Source organism: Urocampus carinirostris, chromosome 2 (assembly GCF_059441175.1).
Source record: "Urocampus carinirostris isolate Australia breed hairy pipefish chromosome 2, RoL_Ucar_1.0, whole genome shotgun sequence".
NCBI lineage: Eukaryota > Metazoa > Chordata > Actinopteri > Syngnathiformes > Syngnathidae > Urocampus > Urocampus carinirostris.
This window is the reverse complement of record NC_142350.1, coordinates 62,836,665-62,856,507: the sequence shown is the minus strand read 5'-3', so window position 1 is coordinate 62,856,507 and position 19,843 is coordinate 62,836,665. Positions and strand designations below refer to the sequence as shown.

The 19,843-nt window shown below is 39.4% G+C and overlaps 1 protein-coding gene across 4 annotated transcripts in view; it reads right to left on the bottom strand.

Annotated features, from left to right (window-relative positions):
* The window catches only part of dgkb (diacylglycerol kinase, beta), a 157,354-nt gene that overhangs the window by 122,961 nt on the left and 14,550 nt on the right, over positions 1 to 19,843 (bottom strand). For all 4 annotated transcript variants that reach the window (XM_088327479.1, XM_088327480.1, XM_088327481.1 and 1 more), the window contains 5 exons: positions 17,272 to 17,321; positions 10,782 to 10,856; positions 7,715 to 7,834; positions 6,825 to 6,942; positions 1,176 to 1,264 (listed from right to left, as the gene is read on the bottom strand). In XM_088327479.1, coding sequence (XP_088183605.1) covers positions 1,176 to 1,264; positions 6,825 to 6,942; positions 7,715 to 7,834; positions 10,782 to 10,856; positions 17,272 to 17,321 — 452 coding nt within the window. The remainder of the gene's footprint in view (positions 1 to 1,175; positions 1,265 to 6,824; positions 6,943 to 7,714; positions 7,835 to 10,781; positions 10,857 to 17,271; positions 17,322 to 19,843) is intronic.

The following is a 19,843-nucleotide window of genomic DNA, read 5'->3' as shown; positions in this document are numbered from 1 at the left end:
GTTCTCACACAAGCCTTTTATTTTACGATAAATGGGGAGTCATGCACGTTAGACAGCGGTCTGGCGTGGAAAGACAGGAAGCCAGAGACCGACGAGATCGATTCCAATTGCCCGAGTTGATATCGGACGGATGGGGTCGATACCGGACAGGACGGGACAGACAGAAAGGATAGATAATGAAACAGGATATCGAAAAAAAACAGGACAAAAATAGATGGGAACAAAACTGGAAACAGATATTAAACAGGATAAAAATAAACGGGAACAATACCGGACAGGAAATACCAACAGGAAAACAGGACTGAGTCAGAACGCACGTCTTGCGGGGCAGAGGTTCGTTGACAGACTGACAAAGTAAGAGAGAGCGAACTGAGCTTAAAAAGACGGAAAGCCAATCTGTTAATGAGCTGCAGCTGGCGACAAATGGGCGGGGCCAATTGGGCGCCATGGCAACCGTGACAATAGAATCTTTTAATAATGTAACAAATAAAAAAATAATAGAAAAAAAGGTCTTTTAAATGAAATATTTTAAAAATGCATTGATAAAAAAAACATTAAAAAGGAATCCATGGTTTTGTGAATCAATAGAGGATCAAAATATGTTTTAAACCCAGCCCATGTCAAATGTTATGAAGCTTGAAAGATTGCAAGTCATAATGTTTGATAAATTAATCGTTTCAATTGAAGCAGATAAAAAAATAACTCCATATTCATCAACAATTCATTCGCTTGTATTTAGAGTAAGACAAGCAAAATGGCCAAATAGAAGATTGGATTTGACTGCTTGGAGTGGGTCTGCCATGGGGCATTTGATTTTGTTGGTATTTATTGGTGGTCCCTTGACAGAAAACCTTGCAATATTAGATTTAGACTAAGATCAGAACATTTAGAAAGAATAAGGATGAAAACACTTGTGCCTATTGTATTTAAAAAATGGATACAAATGAACGGGGGGGACAAAGAAATTTAGGTGAACAAAATAAGTATGTGTTGTTACCTCTTCTGCTGGGAAAAAAGTACAACAAGTGTGAGAACAATTAAGAAAGAAGCAAACACAACAAACAGGTTTGTGGATGACCTGCTTACTGCTTCCAATTTGCAATGCTAAGTAGGCAATAAGTGTGCAGCGAAGAAGGTGCGTGCGCAAGAGTGCGCCGCACTCCAATTGGACGCACCTCGGTGTTTTTCTTGGACTTGACGTAGGTTTTGATGCAGGAGGGCGGGGCTCGGGCCACGCAGCGTTCGTGGACCGTGTACTTGCAGACTGGGGAGAGAAAACCAAAACACCGTCAACTCTATTGGGGCCGGCCAGCGGGATGCAAAAGGATCGGCATCAACCTGAAGAGTGCAAGACCTCCTTAATACTAACTACCTACTTAACAAAACCTACCTAGTGATATGCTTACCTATACCTGTGCCTTGCCTACTGACTGTACAAACTACCCATCTACAAACCTACCTACTTACCTAACTTCACCTACCTAGTCTTACCAAAGTTACCTGCCAACTCTAACCTAACTCCCTATTAACCCAACCTACCTACTGACGTTATTACCTATACCTAAACTTGTACCTACCTACTTACCGAACCTAACCTAAATTAACCTAACCTCTACTTATATACCTACCTAGCCCCTACCTACTCTTACCGAACCAAACATACCTACTTACCATAACCTAACTTCCAACCAACCCTAAACAAACTACCGACCTACTTACCTCAACCCATACTTATACCTACCTCCCTATGTTCCCACTTACCTATCTACCTACATAACCTCTTTACCTACCTACCCTTATCAGACCTAACCTACCTCCCTACCCTTACATAACCTAATCTCCCCACCAACAATAACCTAACTACCCACTTAACACAACCTACCTACCGACGTACTTAACCATACCTACGCGTATACCTACCTACCTGCATTCCGTTCTCACCTACTCACCTACCCTAACCTACCTAACGGATCCAACCTAATTACCTACCTACCCTTACCAAATCTAATCTACCTAGCCTTACTGAACCTAAACTACCCTAACCTAACTACCTACTTAACCAAACCTCTCTACTGACCTACTAAATTATAATTACCTACCTACTTACTTATATAACTACCTACCCTAACCCAATTACTTAACTACCTAACCTTGCCTACTTAAACTTACGGAGCCGAACCTACCGACATACAGTACTTTACCTTACCTAACCTACTTATTTACTTACTTAATCTAAACTAGCCTAACCTATTTACCTACCTATCAATTAAGCAATTTATTTAGGCATTTACTATTTTTACACATGCATTATAGCACGGCGGCGCAGTGGTTAGCGCATGTGCGGCACAGTTCAAGTCATGGGAACCACCTGCGTGGGTTCAAATCCAGCTCCAGACTTCCTGTGCGGAGTTTGTATGTTCTCCCCGTGCGTGGGTTTCCTCCGGGCACTCCGGTTTCCTCCCACATTCCAAAAACATGCATTTCAGGTGAATTGGCCGGTCCAAATTGTCCCTAGGTGAGAATGAGCGAGTGAGTTGTCTGTCCCCGTGTGCCCAGCGATTGGCTGGCAACCAGTTCAGGGTGTCCCCTGCCCACTGCCCGATGATTGCTGGGATGGGCTCCAGCACCCCTGCGACCCTACGTAGGATAAGCGGTGCAGCTAATGAGATGAGATGAGACACATGCATTATGTGCCCTAGATAAATTAAGTTCCAACTGTTAATTGTAATGATTTTGTAGGTAAATGACTTGCATTATTTAGATTTTATTTAGGTTAAATCTTTACAAAATTATTCCATTAATTTAGTTGAGTGAGCGCTATTGAAGTCATACTTTTAAAGCAATTAATCATTTATTTATTGTTTCTGTTTTATCCCATATATCCTTCACTGTGGTAGCTTACTTTGAAAAAGGAAAAAAAAGTACAAAAGAAAGAGGAAAAAAGGAAAAATAATCATAATAAGAGGTCAAATTAATATCTGCACACAATTTTCTAGCTTCTCCATCAAACTCTAAATGCATTCATGTTGAACTTCTGAAAAAAACAAAATAGTCATCCTATTCCTTTGTTTGTCTGCGGTCGCCTTGCCGCAAAGCAGGTGTGTATACAAAAGCTCTTGTTTTCCATAGGCTCATTATTTAGTTATGGAAAAGTGGCGGTTGTTACGGTACAGTGCATGCCGACACCAGTAAGTAAAATAGATAAAGCAGGTCATTCAAAAACCTGCAACTGTCATTTAAAGGTGGTCTAGAGACTTGTATGAGACCACTCACCCGATTACTTTTTCTGCCAACAACTTCTTGCAGAGTTTAGTTACAGTGGCCTACGAGGAGGCCAGCCGGGAGTGTGTTGCCCTTTAAGGTGCTGTACGCAATTTAACACTCTCTGCCGCCATCTCCTGGCTTGAAGTCATGCTCGCGGCTCATTCATCAAATAAACGTTTCTTTTCTCATGTTTTTAAAGGTTGGGTGTAAGTTTGGACTGTATTTAAAACAATCCTTTTCTTACTTTAACCAACCTACCAGCCCCCCTTTACCGCTTCCTAATGTGTTGTGAAAAAAAAAAGATAGGTACAGTGGGAGAAAAATATATCAAGGCTCTTTGAACTCAGTTCAACATTGTAACTCGTTGTAACTACTTAATAGAGAAACTACTTTTAACTTTCTAAAAGCAGCGCAAATGACGCACCCTACCCTTAAAGCCCGTGTGTGTAATATTTGACCACTAGATGGCACTGTATTTTCTAATGTAGGCATTTCCAAAGTCCAGCCAGTAACGGCCATGATCAAATTTTTACCAGCCCGCGGCTTCCATCATAAAATAAATACTATGTGGCCCGCCAGTAATAAAATCAATGTGTCATGTCCTGCACGGTTGTCATGGCGCCCAGCTGGCCCCGCCCCTCGACACCGGCTGAGACGCATTGGACTGATTGCTTTTGGAGTACTTAAACGCTCCTTTCGGGACTGCCCGTTGCCAGACCATTGCGTTACCTTGTTGAAGACCTGTTCATGCCTGTTTGATCTGAGTAATGCCTAGTTTGTAATTTTGATTGCCTTTAAACCTGTTTTGTTTTTGGTCCGTTTGTGTGTTGGACAACATTTATTTCCTAATTGAAGTGACAGATCGTCTACGCATATGAGTTCCGACTTCCTGCTTCCCGGTCCGTTTTCTGACACGATGTGTACGAAAAAAAAAATCCACAATTTCACCAGATGATGGCAGCAGCCTTTTGGCCACGTAGCCCACCCCATTTCCGCCAAGGCGAATGTAAATCAAAGAAGGAAAGTTGACTGTGAGGGCCACCGCTTCCAGGACAAGTGGATATTTGATTATTTTTTCACCGAAATCTGAAACAACTGCGCCTGATCTGCAGAGAGAATGTGGCCGTTTTCAAAAAACAGAATATCTAAAGGCACTCTCAGACAAAACATACTGACTAAGTAACTGGAAACGAAAACTGTAAAAAAAAAAAGTAAAGCAACCGGAAGCTGTTTTGATGGCACCGCAGCGCTTTTTCACAAGATCCTGCGAGTTAAATGAAAATGCTACAAAGGCGAAGTACGAAGTCGTGATGCTGATCGCCAAGCACTGCAAACCTTTCATGGAGGGGGAATTTATTTGAAAATGTTCAAAGAATGCAAAGCTAAATAGGCCCTCACACATTTTCAACAATTATAGATTCATATAACAAAATACTACTACTACTACTACTACTACTACTACATTCCACGAAGTAAGCAAAGACTCACACAATGGCCTACATGACGGTTGCATGCCCAATCCATCTCCGTTCATGTTGAAGGATTAACAAGGCAATGACATAAGTTTCTAAAAATGTTTATGCGATGTTCAAAAAACTATATCTTGTAATGGATTTGTCATGATTACAGATTTGAATCACCTGTGCCCGTTCATTTGGCGCCAACCGCCGCGGGTTCTGATTGGCTCCCTGTCACTATTTGAACCCAGTCCTGTCTGTCCCCTGTGGTCAGTCTGTCTGCAAACCTCAGTGTATAGTCGGAAAGCCTTTTTCGACACTGACTCCCACCTGTCCGTTTTTGCTCCCGTCTGTCTCTGGCTACGACCTGTTTTGATCCTGACCAAGTCTGCTCTCACATCCTGGATTACGACCTTTTTTGTCCCCGACTACGTCTACTCTCCCGTTCTGGCTTACGGCTCGTTTCCGACCCCGACCACGCCTTGCTCTCCCAGTCCCGGCTACCGACCAGTTTTTCTGTCCCTGACATCGTCGTCGCTCGCTACGGAAGATCCACTTCCGTATTCGGATCACAATCCGAGTACGAGAGCGACTCGATTCCTGCGTCCAGTGAGCATCGGATCCCTTCCTCTTTCCTTCGATAAAATTGTGAGAAAACGTTACGCGATCGGGTCTAACCTGTGTGCTGTTCGTGACAAGATCGGACAGATGTCAATTTTATGCTCTTTAATTTCACAAACATATTGGCCTGCGATCTCATTGCATTGTATTGTATTTTGCAGTTTTCACCATCCGAAGAAGTATTTTAAAGCTTCAATATCACGTCCTCTGCAGTCATGGTCCTTCATACAGACACTACAGTGCCGCACCTTGTTGTACATGTACAACACACACAATATGTACCGTATTTTCTGCACTATAAGGCGCACCTAAAAGCGTTTATTTTTTTCAAAAGTTGACCATGTGCCTTATAATACAGTGCGCCTTATATATGGATCAATATTAAGTCGCAAAGTCTTGCAACTAAGGCAAGAAGCCGCCGACTAGATTTTCCCCCGAACGCCTTGTAGTCCGCGGTGTATGCTGGGATTTATATACCGGCATTTCATTTCCTAACCAATGTGTCAATCATCATTTGAATCAGTCACTATTGGCTAAAGTTATTCGGAGGTAAAGGGGGCGGATCCTTTTTATCATTTACAGGCTCGCATAGGCTAAAGGGGCGAAACAAAGCCTGCAATTGGCCGAAAAAGATGAATGGGAATCACACTTTGGGTTGCACTACGGCATAGAGAAAACATGTTTTAGTATTCTGTATTTGTAAATATTTTACTCTCCTGGATTTACTACACTCACGGTTGTAAGAAGACCATGGTTACGTATCATTATTGTACATGATGGCTGCAAGAGAACTTAGGTGAGCTATGCGGCTTTATATTTTCCCGGTATCTTGTTTTAGAACGATCTTGATGTTTCTGTGATGAGTCTATTTTTAAACTAAATTCAATTCAAAGTGTTTATTGTCATATGCACAGTAAAGAACCACGTTTCGCTGCACAAAAAAAATCTTACTTTGCTGTCCACACAGTTGCCAGCAAAAAATAAAATGGAAACTAAGAAATGTTTGGCATTTCTTGAATCCCGAAACTTTAACCTTCCGAATGATATTTGGAACGATGCATTTGAGTGATTGGTGACATCGTACGGACACTGTTTCCGTACATGTCTGAGACACGTATTTACTTCTTTGCAAGCTTTCGGAATGTTAAGGGGGTAATAAGTTTGACTGAACTATCTGACTGTTTTGTCGACGTTCCCATTGTAGCGCCTTATAATCCGGTACGCCTTATGTATGGAAAATATAGGACCAAAAACTGTTTTTGGGGGGTTGCACCCTATAACCCGGTGCCCCTTATAGTGCGGAAAATACGGTACATAATCTTTTCCATTTCGTATATACATATTTGACTTCTTTTTTTCTTGTATCCTCCTTTTAAACGTCTTCCATCAACATTCGAAATTGGGGTTGCCAGGAAAATATAATGGGAATTTGTATCTTAATGACAAGAAAGACAATCTTGAAAAAAAAAAAAAAAAACTCACATGAGCAGCAGAGACCCTGCTTGCCGAGGCCGATGAGCATGTTGAGGCAAAGGTTACAGTAAGCCGGCTTGTTGAAATGTTTCAGACGCCACACGTGTTGACCGTCATCTTTCACGTTCTACGCAAAAAACAAACACAAACACGCCATTAGCGGAGTTTACTCAAGTGGCTGCAGAATCATGTTTGAGTTTATTTGAGGTTTACGATGCAATTAAGTTCATCGGTGCTGAAAATTCACAGCAGAGAATAAACAATGCCACTGCACTTTGGGAAACGCTAAAAATGTGTGCTTCAGAAATTTGTAATTAAATAAAAAAATCATGTAATTGCTAGGAAAGTACCAATGCAGTATCATAAACAGTAGGACATCATTTTGTCAATGCTGCCGCTTAGTGGACATTGATAGAACTGCAGGCATTGGCTAAATGCGTCACAGTATTTCTGCTTCTTCTAGTCATCTATCTGCCTTGGTCATATCCCTCAAGAGGGGTGACAGACAGCAAGACAAACACATACAATAACAAAGAAAATAAAAAAGGGAAAAAAAATAACAAAACACACACAAACATTTTTGCACCATGGCCGACCCAAATGGCCAAAAACCCAAACAAGTTCGGCACCTCGGCACCTAAGTTGGTCATGCTTTTGTCCCTCCAGATGAAACGGGACACAAGAAAGCGGCCATGTCACTCGGGTCAGGGTGACACAACACACTCTTCTATTCAACAGCAGAGCCCAACAGCTTTCACTGGTTTACCCCTGCCGCATCATACAAGTGCCCTGCCCATCCCTTAGAACGCGTCCAAACATCCCAATTCTGCTTCATAGTTCTATAAAAAGTACATTTTTTAATAGTTCTGGAACAGTGCAATTTGAGTTTATGTACTCACGGTCTCCAGACCCAACAGAACCAGGAGCGGGATGGTGGTCATCCCTCCTTGGATCCACTCTTCTAGAGACACGGTACCGTCTCGGTCGTAATCGATCTCCTGCATCATCTCCTGAAGGATCTATAGACAGGAAATCATTCTACTATTGTTTATTGATTTTTATCTTTTTATTACTTCATGTTGGTGTTTGTTATATGACAGCTTTTTTTCAACGAGTGTGCTATGAGAATTTTTTCGAGTGCCACAGGAAATTAACCAGATTTCTATCTTTGCAAAAAAAAGTATGCCGATTGATGAGTATTTTTACTTAATTCTATGGATCAGTCAAGTAACTTTAGTATTCATTCATATCAATAAGTGCTAGCATTTTAATCTTTTACTTCTTTTTCTATGCTATGTATCTACTGAAGAGGTAGTACTAGGAAATACATATCCATCCAGCCATCCATTATTCGCACCACTTATCCTCAGTATGGTCACGGGACTGCTGGAGCCCATCCCAGCCATCCTCGGGCAGTGGGCAGGGGACACCGTGAACTGGTTGCCAGCCAGTCGCAGGGCACACAGGTACAGACAATTTGAACTGGCCAATTAACCTGACATACATGTTTTTGGAATGTGGGAAGAAACCAGAGTGCCTGCAGGAAACCCACGCAAGCATGGGGAAAACATGCAAACTCCACACAGGAGGTTCGATCTCATGGCTTCAGAACTGTGTAATTGCTTATTTTGTTTGATGAAGCTGTTGAAGACTGTGCTGCAAAAAATAGAATACATCAAAGGGAGTTAAATCTTGCATATTATTTTGCTGATTTTTAATCAAGATTTTCTTGTTTTAAGTAAAAAATCCTGAAAAAAAGTAGTAAAATTGAAGTTTAAAAAAGAATGGTTTCACTGGCAGATAATTTGATGTATTATATGTGTTATTTTTGTAAGAAAGAAAATAAGCTAAAACTAAAGAAAACTTGAAAAAAACAGTGACAAAGAGTAAAATTAAAAATTAAAGGAGTATGAATAAGTCTGTATTACTTCCTGAGCCACGGTGACCACAAATAATAAGAAAAACCTTATACTGTCAATTTAGGCGACGTAAAAATAATCATTTGAAGAGTCAGTGCCTATAATTTGACTGCCTGATGTATCGTGCGACCGAAAACAAGTGCTACAAAGCGTAAAGAAGAACACAAATTACATGATTTAGATTTTTTTACCATTAAGGGACATAAAAAATAGACACTGTCCCTTTAAGACAATTCTACTTCGAACCTGTAATACCTTTTCTTCCAGAGACTACAAAATAATAAAAGATAAACTTCATATAGTCAGTTTGGACATTGTGAAAATTAAATATTTAAAGAGAGTTTGTGTATTATTGAGCACCTCCTAGTGGCACATATACACACACAACATGAAGGAATCCAGCTGTCTTTTTATCTGACTTCAGTATTTTTTAGCCTCCAGGCGAAGCCCTGCCCACCGGATATGTAAAATGAAAGGGTCTATACCAGGGGTATGCAACCTTTTTAAGCGTCAAGCTACTTTTTGCTACTTATGAGAGCAAAGGGCACAGAAAGAGAGACAGAGTAAGAAAGAGAAAGAAAAAAGAGAAAGACAGAGAACAAAAGAAATAAAAGAAAAAAGAAAGCGAAAGAAATAAAAGAGGTAAAAGAAAGAGGGAAAATAGAGAGAAACAAAGGGAGAAAGAGAAAGAAAAAGTAGAGAGAAAGAAAGAGAAAAGAGATAAAAGATAAAAAGACAGAAATATAGAGAGAAAGATAGAAAAAAAGAAAAGAAAAAAAAGAAAGATAGAAGGAATGATAAAAGGAAAGAAAGTAGGAAAGAGAGAAGGAAAGATAGAAGGAAGTCAAGTCAAGTCATGTTTATTTGTATAGCCCTTAATCACAAGGAAAGATATAAAGAAAGATAGAAAGAAAGAAAGACAGACAGACAGAAAGATAGAACAATAGAAAGAAAGAAACAAAGACAGAAAATTAGAGAGAAACAAAGGGAGAAAGAGAAAGAAAAAATTGAGAGAGAGAGAAAAGAAATAAAAGATAGAAAGATAGAGAGAAAGATAGATAATAGGGTGGTCCTTAATGGGGGTCGAAATTTTTTTTTTTGAAATATTGGGCTCTGACCCCCCGCATATGTTCTTATATCGATAAAAACACCTGTGTGCAATTTTGAACAATTTGGATAATATTTAGAGGTAGCTCAACGACTTTGAAATTTCCCAAAAATGGTAAAATGTTGGCAATTTTCGAGAAAAAACGGAAATCTTAACCCTATGTGTATGGCGTTTTAGAACATCCAATTTCAGTCCATTGCTTATAATTGTAACACAAGAAAAGTTACAAGTAACTTTGTACACTAGGTCTGATATAATGTGCGAAAAATCCTTATTTTTCATACCAAAATTTCAGAGGCCTTGAGCGACCTCTAAATATCCTTTGATTTTGATGAAACTTTGCCTAATTACGTTTTGTATATATTGGAACATATTCAAGGGGTCAGAGCATGAAATTTTAAAAGTCGAAAAATAAGGACCACCCTAATAGATAAAAAAGAAAAGAAAAGAAAAAAAGAAAACAAGTGAAAAGAAAGAAAGGTAGAAGGAATGATAGAAGGAAACAAAGAAGGAAACAAAGAAGGAAAGATGGAAGGAAGTCAAGTCAAGTCATGTTTATTTGTATAGCTCTTAATCACAAGGAAAGATATAAAGAAAGAAAGACAGAATGAAAGAAAGACGGAAAGACCAAAAGACAGAAAGACCGAAAGAAAGATAGAAAGATGGAAAGATAGAAAGAAAAAAAAGAAAGGAGGAAAAGAAGAGTGATAAGTAAGAAGTAGGGGTTAAACCACTATAATAATAATTGTCCTAATCACAATGACGTGGGCATTTTCAGAACAGGTGCACGGGTCTATTCGTTTTTTTTTTTGGTTGCACTACACAATACTGCGTCATCCACCAAATATACACACTGTCCCTTAAAAAAATATGAAACCGGTGCTACAAATTAACGTTTAAACATTTCTGGATAGACGCTGTGCCTGAATTGTGTCTTACAGGTTTGAGCTCTGTCACGTCCCATTCCAGGTACTCGGCCACGTGCATCATCTGCGAGATGATGTGCTCCAGTTCCTGCACACACATATAAATACTTATATACGTTGTACTTAAAGACAGTATTTATCCAGCCTTGTAAGCTGCTGTTGTAAACGGGCTGACAGGGCGTGCATAATAACAGGTTAGAAATGTCAGTGGAAGCGGTCTGAGGAGCTCAGTGGTTTAATTACAGTGTTTGTTTTGCATTGATTTCCTTTGGAGAACTGGCATTGTTACAAAGTTCAATCCAGGTTCCTCTGGGATCATGCTGAAGTGCTTCATAACATCTGATAAGTACCGGATTTCCTGCACTATAAGGCGCACCGGCAGGGTTGGGTAGGGTTACTTTAACTGGGTTACTTTCAATGACTTTTGGATTACTCCAATACCAAATATGCTAATAAAAGACAAAAGAAACTAAATATGAATAAAATGATGACTCACAACACGTGGTAAGCTCTTTCTCCTGGCTTTGATCTCTTTGATCTCCGGCAAAACGAACATCAAATGCGACAGAAACAAAATGAAAATAAATCCAAACAGCTTGCCAACATCATTTTTGCCGTTCCATGTGTTCCGCTACTCCCCAAGCCTGCTCAAAATTTAGTCATTTTATTCATTTTTAGTTTCTCATCTCATCTCATTAGCTACACCGCTTATCCTCAGTAGGGTCACGGGGGTGCTGGAGCCCATCCCAGCAATCATCGGGCAGTGGGCAGGGGACACCCTGAACTGGTTGCCAGCCAATCGCAGGGCACACGGGGACAGACAACTCACTCGCTCGCTCATTCACACCTAGGGACAATTTGGACCAGCCAATTAACCTGACATGCATGTTTTTGGAATGTGGGAGGAAACCGGAGTGCCTGAAGGAAACCCACGCAAGCACGGGGAGAACATACAAACTCCGCACAGGAAGTCAGGAGCTGGATTTGAACCCACGCAGGAGGTTCCCAAGACATGAACTGTTTCGCACATGCGCTAACCACTGAGCCGCCGTGCTGCCCCTATTTAGTTTTTTTTCTCTTTTATTAGCATATTTGGTATTGGAGTAATCCAAAAATAATTGAAAGTAATCCAGTTAAAGTAACTACCCAACCCTGCGCACCGGGTTATAAGACCTCCAAAAATATTTTCTGTCCTATATTTTTTTTGTCCGCTTCTGTTCTCCTTGCAAGTTCAAAATTAATTGTTATCCGCTCTCCTTTTAGTGAATGTCTATTTTCAGGGGTCATAATAGACAATAAATTAAGCTGGAAAACACACATCAGACAGATACAAACTAAGGTATCTAAAAGCATTTCAATAATTAATAAAGCCAAATTCATTACTTACACTATAATGCATTGTATTTATTATATTGTTCTCTAGTTCTGCCATACTTAACATATTGTGCAGAAGTCTGGGGCAATAATTACAAAAGTTTACTCGGACCCTTTTTATCCTCCAAAAACGTGCAATTAGAACCATACACAGGATAGGATATCGGGATCATACTAATATTTTGTTCATGCAGTCCAAAATTAGATGATTTAATAAAACTTTTCACTTCACAACTGTTATTTAAGGTCAACAAAAACACACTGCCAGAAAACATCCAAAAATGATTCACTCGGAAAGAGGGGGGGTTATAACTTAAGTGGCTGTAGTAAATTCAAAATCCCAAAGGTGAGAACTACCAGCAAAAGTACCGTAAATTCCGGATTATAGAGCGCACCTGATTATAAGCCGCACATTTTAAGGGGATAATCGATTTTGTCCATACACAAGCCGCATCTGTATATAAGCCGCATGCACACACATCAAAAAAACACCAAATCAATCCAAACCAAATTTCAAGTACCACGATTGAAACTAAATGTCCTTCATTGAAGCACACAGTCCAAATATCACAGCCGCCAAAATGAACGCAAAATGATGTGGGTACTTAAAATTTGTTGCAGACCTGAAGATTCTAGGTGCCCGTTGATAGGTATCCAAGGAAAAAAAGTGTATATTTCCAAAGGTAAGGGTGGGAAAAATATATATCCATTATTGTCCGCCGTGTCCACAAAAACTCACCTTTGCCGGTCCCCACTTTCCCATCAGCCCGCGTTTGCTCCGCCCCTCTTTTTTTAATTTGCTTGTGCAGAATAAGTGTCTCAAACAAATACAAATAAATACATTACAAAAATATACAGTTGCAAATACATATTACACATATTTACAAAGAAAGACGGTACATCGAGAGAGTTTTCAAAGCTTTAATAATAATAGTATAACTTTCATCCTAAACCGTGCCTTTGGGAGGTAGCCTCACGCTACTAAGAACACGCTCGCACGCCATCAAATTAGTCTGATAAGGAAATAAATGCCGTATTCGTTAGAATTACGGCAGACCATCCGCTCCTTCCTCCCTATTAATAACATCTAAGTTGGTTCTCTCAATATCGGAAAGAAACTTAATCATGATGACGTCGTCCCACGCTCCCTTACTTAATACATCCCAGCAACATGCCCGTTTGTTCTTTAGCTGGAAGCTGCGTTATGAGCCTTTTTTTGCGCAATTTGCACGATGAAGGTAGGTTTATGCTCAGAAGTTGTGATCTTCCTCGGCGCATACAGTGCATCCGGAAAGTATTCACAGCGCTTCACTTTTTCCACATTTTGTTATGTTACAGCCTCATTCCAAATTGTATTAATTTAATCTCTTATCTCAAAATTCTACACAAAATACTCCATTATGACAATGTGAAAAATTTTTTTTTTTACTTTTTTTTTTAATTTATTAAAAAATAGAAAATTAAGAAATCACATTTACATAAGTATTCACAGCCTTTGCTTAATACTTTGTTGATCCACCTTTGGCAGCAAATACAGCCTCAAGTCTTTTTGAATATGATCCCACAAGTTTAGCACACCTATCTTTAAGCAGTTTTGCCCATTCTTCTTTGCAATAAGTCTCAAGCTCAATCAGGTTGGATGGGAGACGTTTGTGCACAGCCATTTTCAGATCTCTCCAGAAATGTTCGATCGGATTCAAGTCTGGACTCTGGCTGGGCCACTCCAGGACATTCACGGAGTGGTTCTGAAGCCAATCTTTTGAGATCTTGGCTGAGTGCTTTGGGTCGTTGTCCTGCTGAAAAATGGACCTTCGCCTCAGCCTGAGGTCAAGAGCGCTCTGGAGCAGGTTTTCATCCACGATATCTCTATATATTGCTGCATTCATTTTTCCTTCTATCCTGACTAGTCTGCCAGTTCCTGCTGCTGAAAAACATCCCCACAGCATGATGCTGCCACCACCATGCTTCACTGTAGCGATGGTATTGGCCTGGTGATGAGCGGTGCCTGGTTTCCTCCAAACATGGCGCCTGGCATTCACACCAAAGAGTTCAATCTTAGTCTCATCAGACCAGAGAATTTTGTTTCTCATAGTCTGAGAGTCATTCAGGTGCTTTTTGGCAAATTCCAGACGGGCTTCCATGTTCCTTTTACTAAGAAGTGGCTTTCGTCTGGCCACTCTACCATACAGGCCTGATTGGTGGATTGCTGCAGATATGGTTGTCCTTCTGGAAGGCTCTCCTCTCTCCACAGAGGAACGCTGGAGGTCTGACAGAGTGACCATCGGGTTCTTGGTCACCTCCCTGATAAGGCCCTTCTTGCCCGATCGCTCAGTTTAGAAGGCCGGCCAGCTATAGGAAGAGTCCTGGTGGTTCCAAATGTCTTCCATTTACGAATAATGGAGGCCACTGTGTCATTGGGACCTTCAAAGCAGCAGAAATTTTTCTGTATCCTTCCCCAGATTTGTGCCTCAAGACAATCCTGTCTCGCAGGTCTACAGACCGTTCTTTTGACTTCATGCTTGGTGTTTGTGCTCTGACATGCACACTCAACTGTGGGACCTTATATAGACAGGTGTGTGCCTTTCCAAATCATGTCCAATCAACTGAATTTACTGCAGGTGGACTCCAATTAAGCTGTAGAAAGCTCTCAAGGATGATCAGTGGAAAAAAGATGCACCTGAGCTCAATTTTGAGCTTCATGGCAAAGGCTGTGAATACTTATGTCAATGTGATTTCTTAGTTTTCTATTTTTAATAAATTCAAAAAAAGTAAAAAAAAAAAAACGTTTTCACATTGTCATAATGGAGTATTTTGTGTAGAATTTTGAGATAAGAGATTAAATTAATACAATTTGGAATGAGGCTGTAACATAACAAAATGTGGAAAAATTGAAGCGCTGTGAATACTTTCCGGATGCACTGTATATTCCACCGGTCTAAATCTTACCTTTTATACTCGAGCGCCGCTGGCGACCGTTGAAAAAATTACATAAATTAGCTGCATCTCTGAATAGGCCGCAGGGTTGAAAATTTGGGGAAAAAGTAGCGGCTTATAGTCCGGAATTTACGGTATGTGTGTGTCTGTGTGTGGAGTCAAACTTCGGAACAATTTACAAGACGAGATCAAACAATGTCCAACTATTAACGTGTTCCAATATAAATACAAAAAAACATTACTGGCAGAATACAGAGACGAAGAAAATGGGGTATGAGTATTACGAGAGACTGGAAATACTGTGTTTACAACTATAGTTAACTTTGTTGTTATTGTTACTATTGGTGTCACAATGATAATTAGTGACACGTAGCATTATAACGTTAATAGATGGGTACTACGATGATTAGTGTATAAAATATGTGACTTTTGTTATCACTATAATTATTGATATCCGACCTATGTAATATTATAATATTCTGAAACATTAGACAAAAGAGGAGCTATCTGTAAAATGTAATTAATAGGGAAGATGAAGGGGTAGGGATAATAAGCGTCTGCTTCTTACTACCCCTTTTCGAAAACATGTTAACATTATTTTCGTTGTTGAGTCATTGTTTTTGTCCTGTTTTTATTTTATAATATATAAAAGTTTTCATTCATTCATTCAAACTATGGACATAAACAAAGAGCCTTCATCTTGAAATGACAAAATCTATCCGTGAAAGCTTTTAACAGTGGGTAAAAAAAAACCTCCCTTCAAAAACTCTGTACATAATTTGCATAATTGTTGTTGGAATTTAGAATGACTTTATGTACATTTTTTTATAATTAAAATAAACTGTGTATAAAGTATATGAGCATAATTCACAAATAGAGCAATTACTTTAAAAAAATAGCAATATGATGCCGCAATTGTTTTGTTTTTTGTCACATTTAAATCCAATATTAAAGAAAACATAACTCAGAGACACACAAATACAAATAATCTTGAAAACAAAGACAAATACAGTAAATACTGCACTTGATGCAATTTTTTCTCAATTTAAAGATTATTTACTCCTTATTTGTATTTTATTATTTTTCAGTAAAATAAGAATAGCAAATTCTTTAAGTATAATAATCTGCCACATCGCGCACTAAAATATATTTTTCCCTATTTGAATAAAAAATTGAATAATGATAATGAAATTTAATCCATTATTTTCAACAGCACTGAAAATAAAACAAAATAATCATCATTATTAATGCAATTGGAAAGATAATGAAAATTAACAATGTGATGCCACAATTGCGAGTTATTAAATGAAAATACTTCTTTAAATGCAATATTAAAGACAACCAGATTTAGAGAAATACGATGAACAATTAATAAAATACATAGTAAATAAATACAGCACTTATTTTGGGGGGCAAGTCTTTTTATCTCATATTGAGGATTCCTATAATCTGCCATATTACATACAAAATAAGACTTTTCCCATTTGATTAAAGAATAAAATAATGATCAGTATGTATGTATACATATTTTTATAAAATTTGATTCATTATTTTTTCTGTGTTAGTGACCAATACAAATATTTAAAATTAAAAGTAATGCAGTTGGGCAGATAATTAATAAAAAATAACAATTTGATGCCAAATGTATGTTTTTTTTTTAAGAAAAATCCTTTTTCAAACCCAATACTAAAGACAACCGGAATAAGAAAAATGCAATTAACGATTAATAAAATACATAAATAGTAAACAAATACTGCATTTTTTTTTTGGGGGGGGGGTGCAAGTCTTTTTTTTCTCATATTGATGATTCTTATTTTCTTCCATATTACATACAAAGTAAGAATTTGCCCATTTCAATTAAAAAAAGAATAAAATAATGAGATTTACATATATATATTATATACATAATTTTATTCATTATTTTTCATAATTTTTCCTGTGTTACTGAAAAATAAAAATATGCAAAATGAATAATAATGCAATCGAGCAGATAATGAATACAAATAGAAAGAGTCTACGGTACTATAAATCAAATTCCATTTTAGGAGAAATACAAATCACAGGACGCCGATGCATAAATACTCTACTCATTCAGACAACCGCAAGCTAGCTTGATTTGCTAGCTGCAAATGCAAAAGCATGTTACATTCGTAACAACAGATAACAAAAACAAAAATGATATAAAAATATTTTACCGAGCTGTCCAAAGAGCCGTTTCCATCGGTGTCGTACAGGCGAAACATAACTGTGTGGAGAAGAGGAAAAATGAAATTGTAGCGCCATAAACGTTACACAAGATACTTGCAATTATTAATGCGGTCGTCACCTTAGAGGAAGGCGACAGAAATAACAACATGAGCCTCATGGCGGATTTGGTATGCGTCATCGTGGGAGGCCCCATAACATCCACATATAATAGTCGCTTTCTTAGTCCGACCTCCGAGGAAATACGAACTGACGTCTCATACAAGAAAGTCATTGTAGGCATACACATTTGGCCTTAAAAGTAGCAGGGTCATTGTTTGGCGCTTGCAGTCGCTCTCCTTGTCCATAGATGGCAGTATTAACCCATTTCAAGTCCCCCAATGTGATCCCAAGGTGGTTCCAATCAGAAAATTGGCCATCTCTACCATAAATACTCTAGCCTCCCACAACACGTTGTTGAATCGTTTGATACCTGAAGACATTCACTCCCCAAGACAACAAGATCTTCAGCTAAACCTTCTTATTCTTCAGTTTCCTCCTTGTCCCAGGATCTTCCACCCCAAGCAGTCTTTTTAAAGCTACTCCCAAATCTCCCTTTCAAATTTTCTAGCTTCCCCTCCTAGACCACTTTCTTCAGTTCCCTCCTAGTCCCAAGATCTACCACTCCAGCCATTTTTTAAAAGCTACTCCTGAATCTCCCTTTTCAAAATTATAAACTTCCCCTCCCAGACCATATTCTTCGGTTCTCTCCTTGTCCCAAGATCTACAACTCCAGCCATCTTTTAAAAGCTACTCCCAAATCTCCCTTTCAAAATGTCTAGCTTCCCCTCCTAGAACACTTTCTTCAGTTCCCTCCTCATCTCAAGAACTACCACTCCAGCCATCTTTTAAAAGCTACTCCCAAATCTCTTTTTCAAAATTACAAGCTTCCCCTCCCATACCATCTTGTTCAGTTCCCTTCTCGTCCCAAGATCTACCACTCCAGCCATCTTTCAAAAACTACTCCTAAATCTACCTTTTAACATGTATATCTTCCCCTCCCAGACCATCTTCTTCAGTTCCCTTCTCGTCCTAAGATCTACCACTCCAGCCATCTTTTAAAAGCTACTCCCAAATCTAACATTCCAAACTTTTAAGCCTCCCCTCCAAGACCATTTTCTTCTGTTCCCTCCTCGTCCCAAGATCTACCACTCCAGCATTCTTTTAAAAGCAACTCCCAAATTTCCCTTTCAAGATTTTCGCCATCCCAAGACCAATTAAGTCTCCCTCTCAAGACTCCCTCTTCACCAGTTCCAGTCCTACACTCACACTTTTTGTTAGTTATATAAACGCCTTCCCTGTTGGAGTTGATCACATCCCTGTTTTACCTCTGCTTGCGTCCTGCATTTTGGTCTGTCTGACACCTCGTGACAGCTCGCATTAAAAAAACAATTAAAGCTTTTGAATAAATTAAAAATGTTAGGTTTTTAAGTTGTGTATTTTCTGAGGGAAAAAAATTGAATTATATTTGTCAGGACCAGAACAGAAACAGGACCCACTTGCGTGACGTTTACCACAAGTTTTATTAAAGGAAAGAGGAAGGGCTGCGCCCACGATCCGGTGTTCGCTAGGCGTGGTAAGCAAGTCACTCAGATTGTGATCCCAACACGGAAGTGGATCTTCCGTAGCGAGCTATAGCGGTGTCAAGGACCGAAAAACAGGTCGACAGCCAGGACAGGAGAGCAAAAATGTGGTCGGGGTCAGGCACGGGTCGTAAGCCGGGACGGGAGAGCAGACGTGGTCGGGATCAAAAACGGGTCGTAAGTCGGGACGGGAGAGCAGACGTGGTCGGGATCAAAAAGGGTCGTAGCCGGAGACAGACGGGAGCAAAAACGGGACAAGTGGGAGTCAGGGTCGGAAAAAGGTTTGCCTAGTATACACTGATGTTTGCAGACGGACTGACAACAGGCGATTGACAGGACTGAGTTCAAATACTGACAGAACCCGCGGCAGTTGGCGCCAAATGAGCGGGCACAGCTGAGTCACATCAGTAATCAGGACAATATTGAAATTTACTCTCATTACTTAATACCTGATATGGGAACTGGGCGCTAAAACACAGCATTTTTACGGTTTAAAACAGGAGTTGGCAACCCAAAAAGTTGAAAAAGCAAAAAATTAAAAGCTTTATATGAAATTTATAAGGAATGCCACACATACTGCATATATATATTAAGTATATTTTAAGAGGGTTTGTCCTCCTACAGGAACTATATATTTTCCCATTATCAAGCATTTTTGGGAAAAAGTGTCATATAGCCATTTCAGAGCACCGAAGAGCCACATTTGGCTCCACAGCCTCGTATTGCTGACCCCTGGTTTAAGTGACACTTCATGGTCAGGAATTCCAACTGGACCATTTCTATTCAATATTATAATTTAAAAGTTTATGAGGCGCTTAGTTTTATACTCCGATCCAAATTGTCCCTAAGTGTGAATGAGCGAGCGAGTTGTCTGTCCCTGTGTGCCCTGCGTTTGGCTGGCAACCAGTACAGGGTGTCCCCTGCCCACTGCCAGAAGATA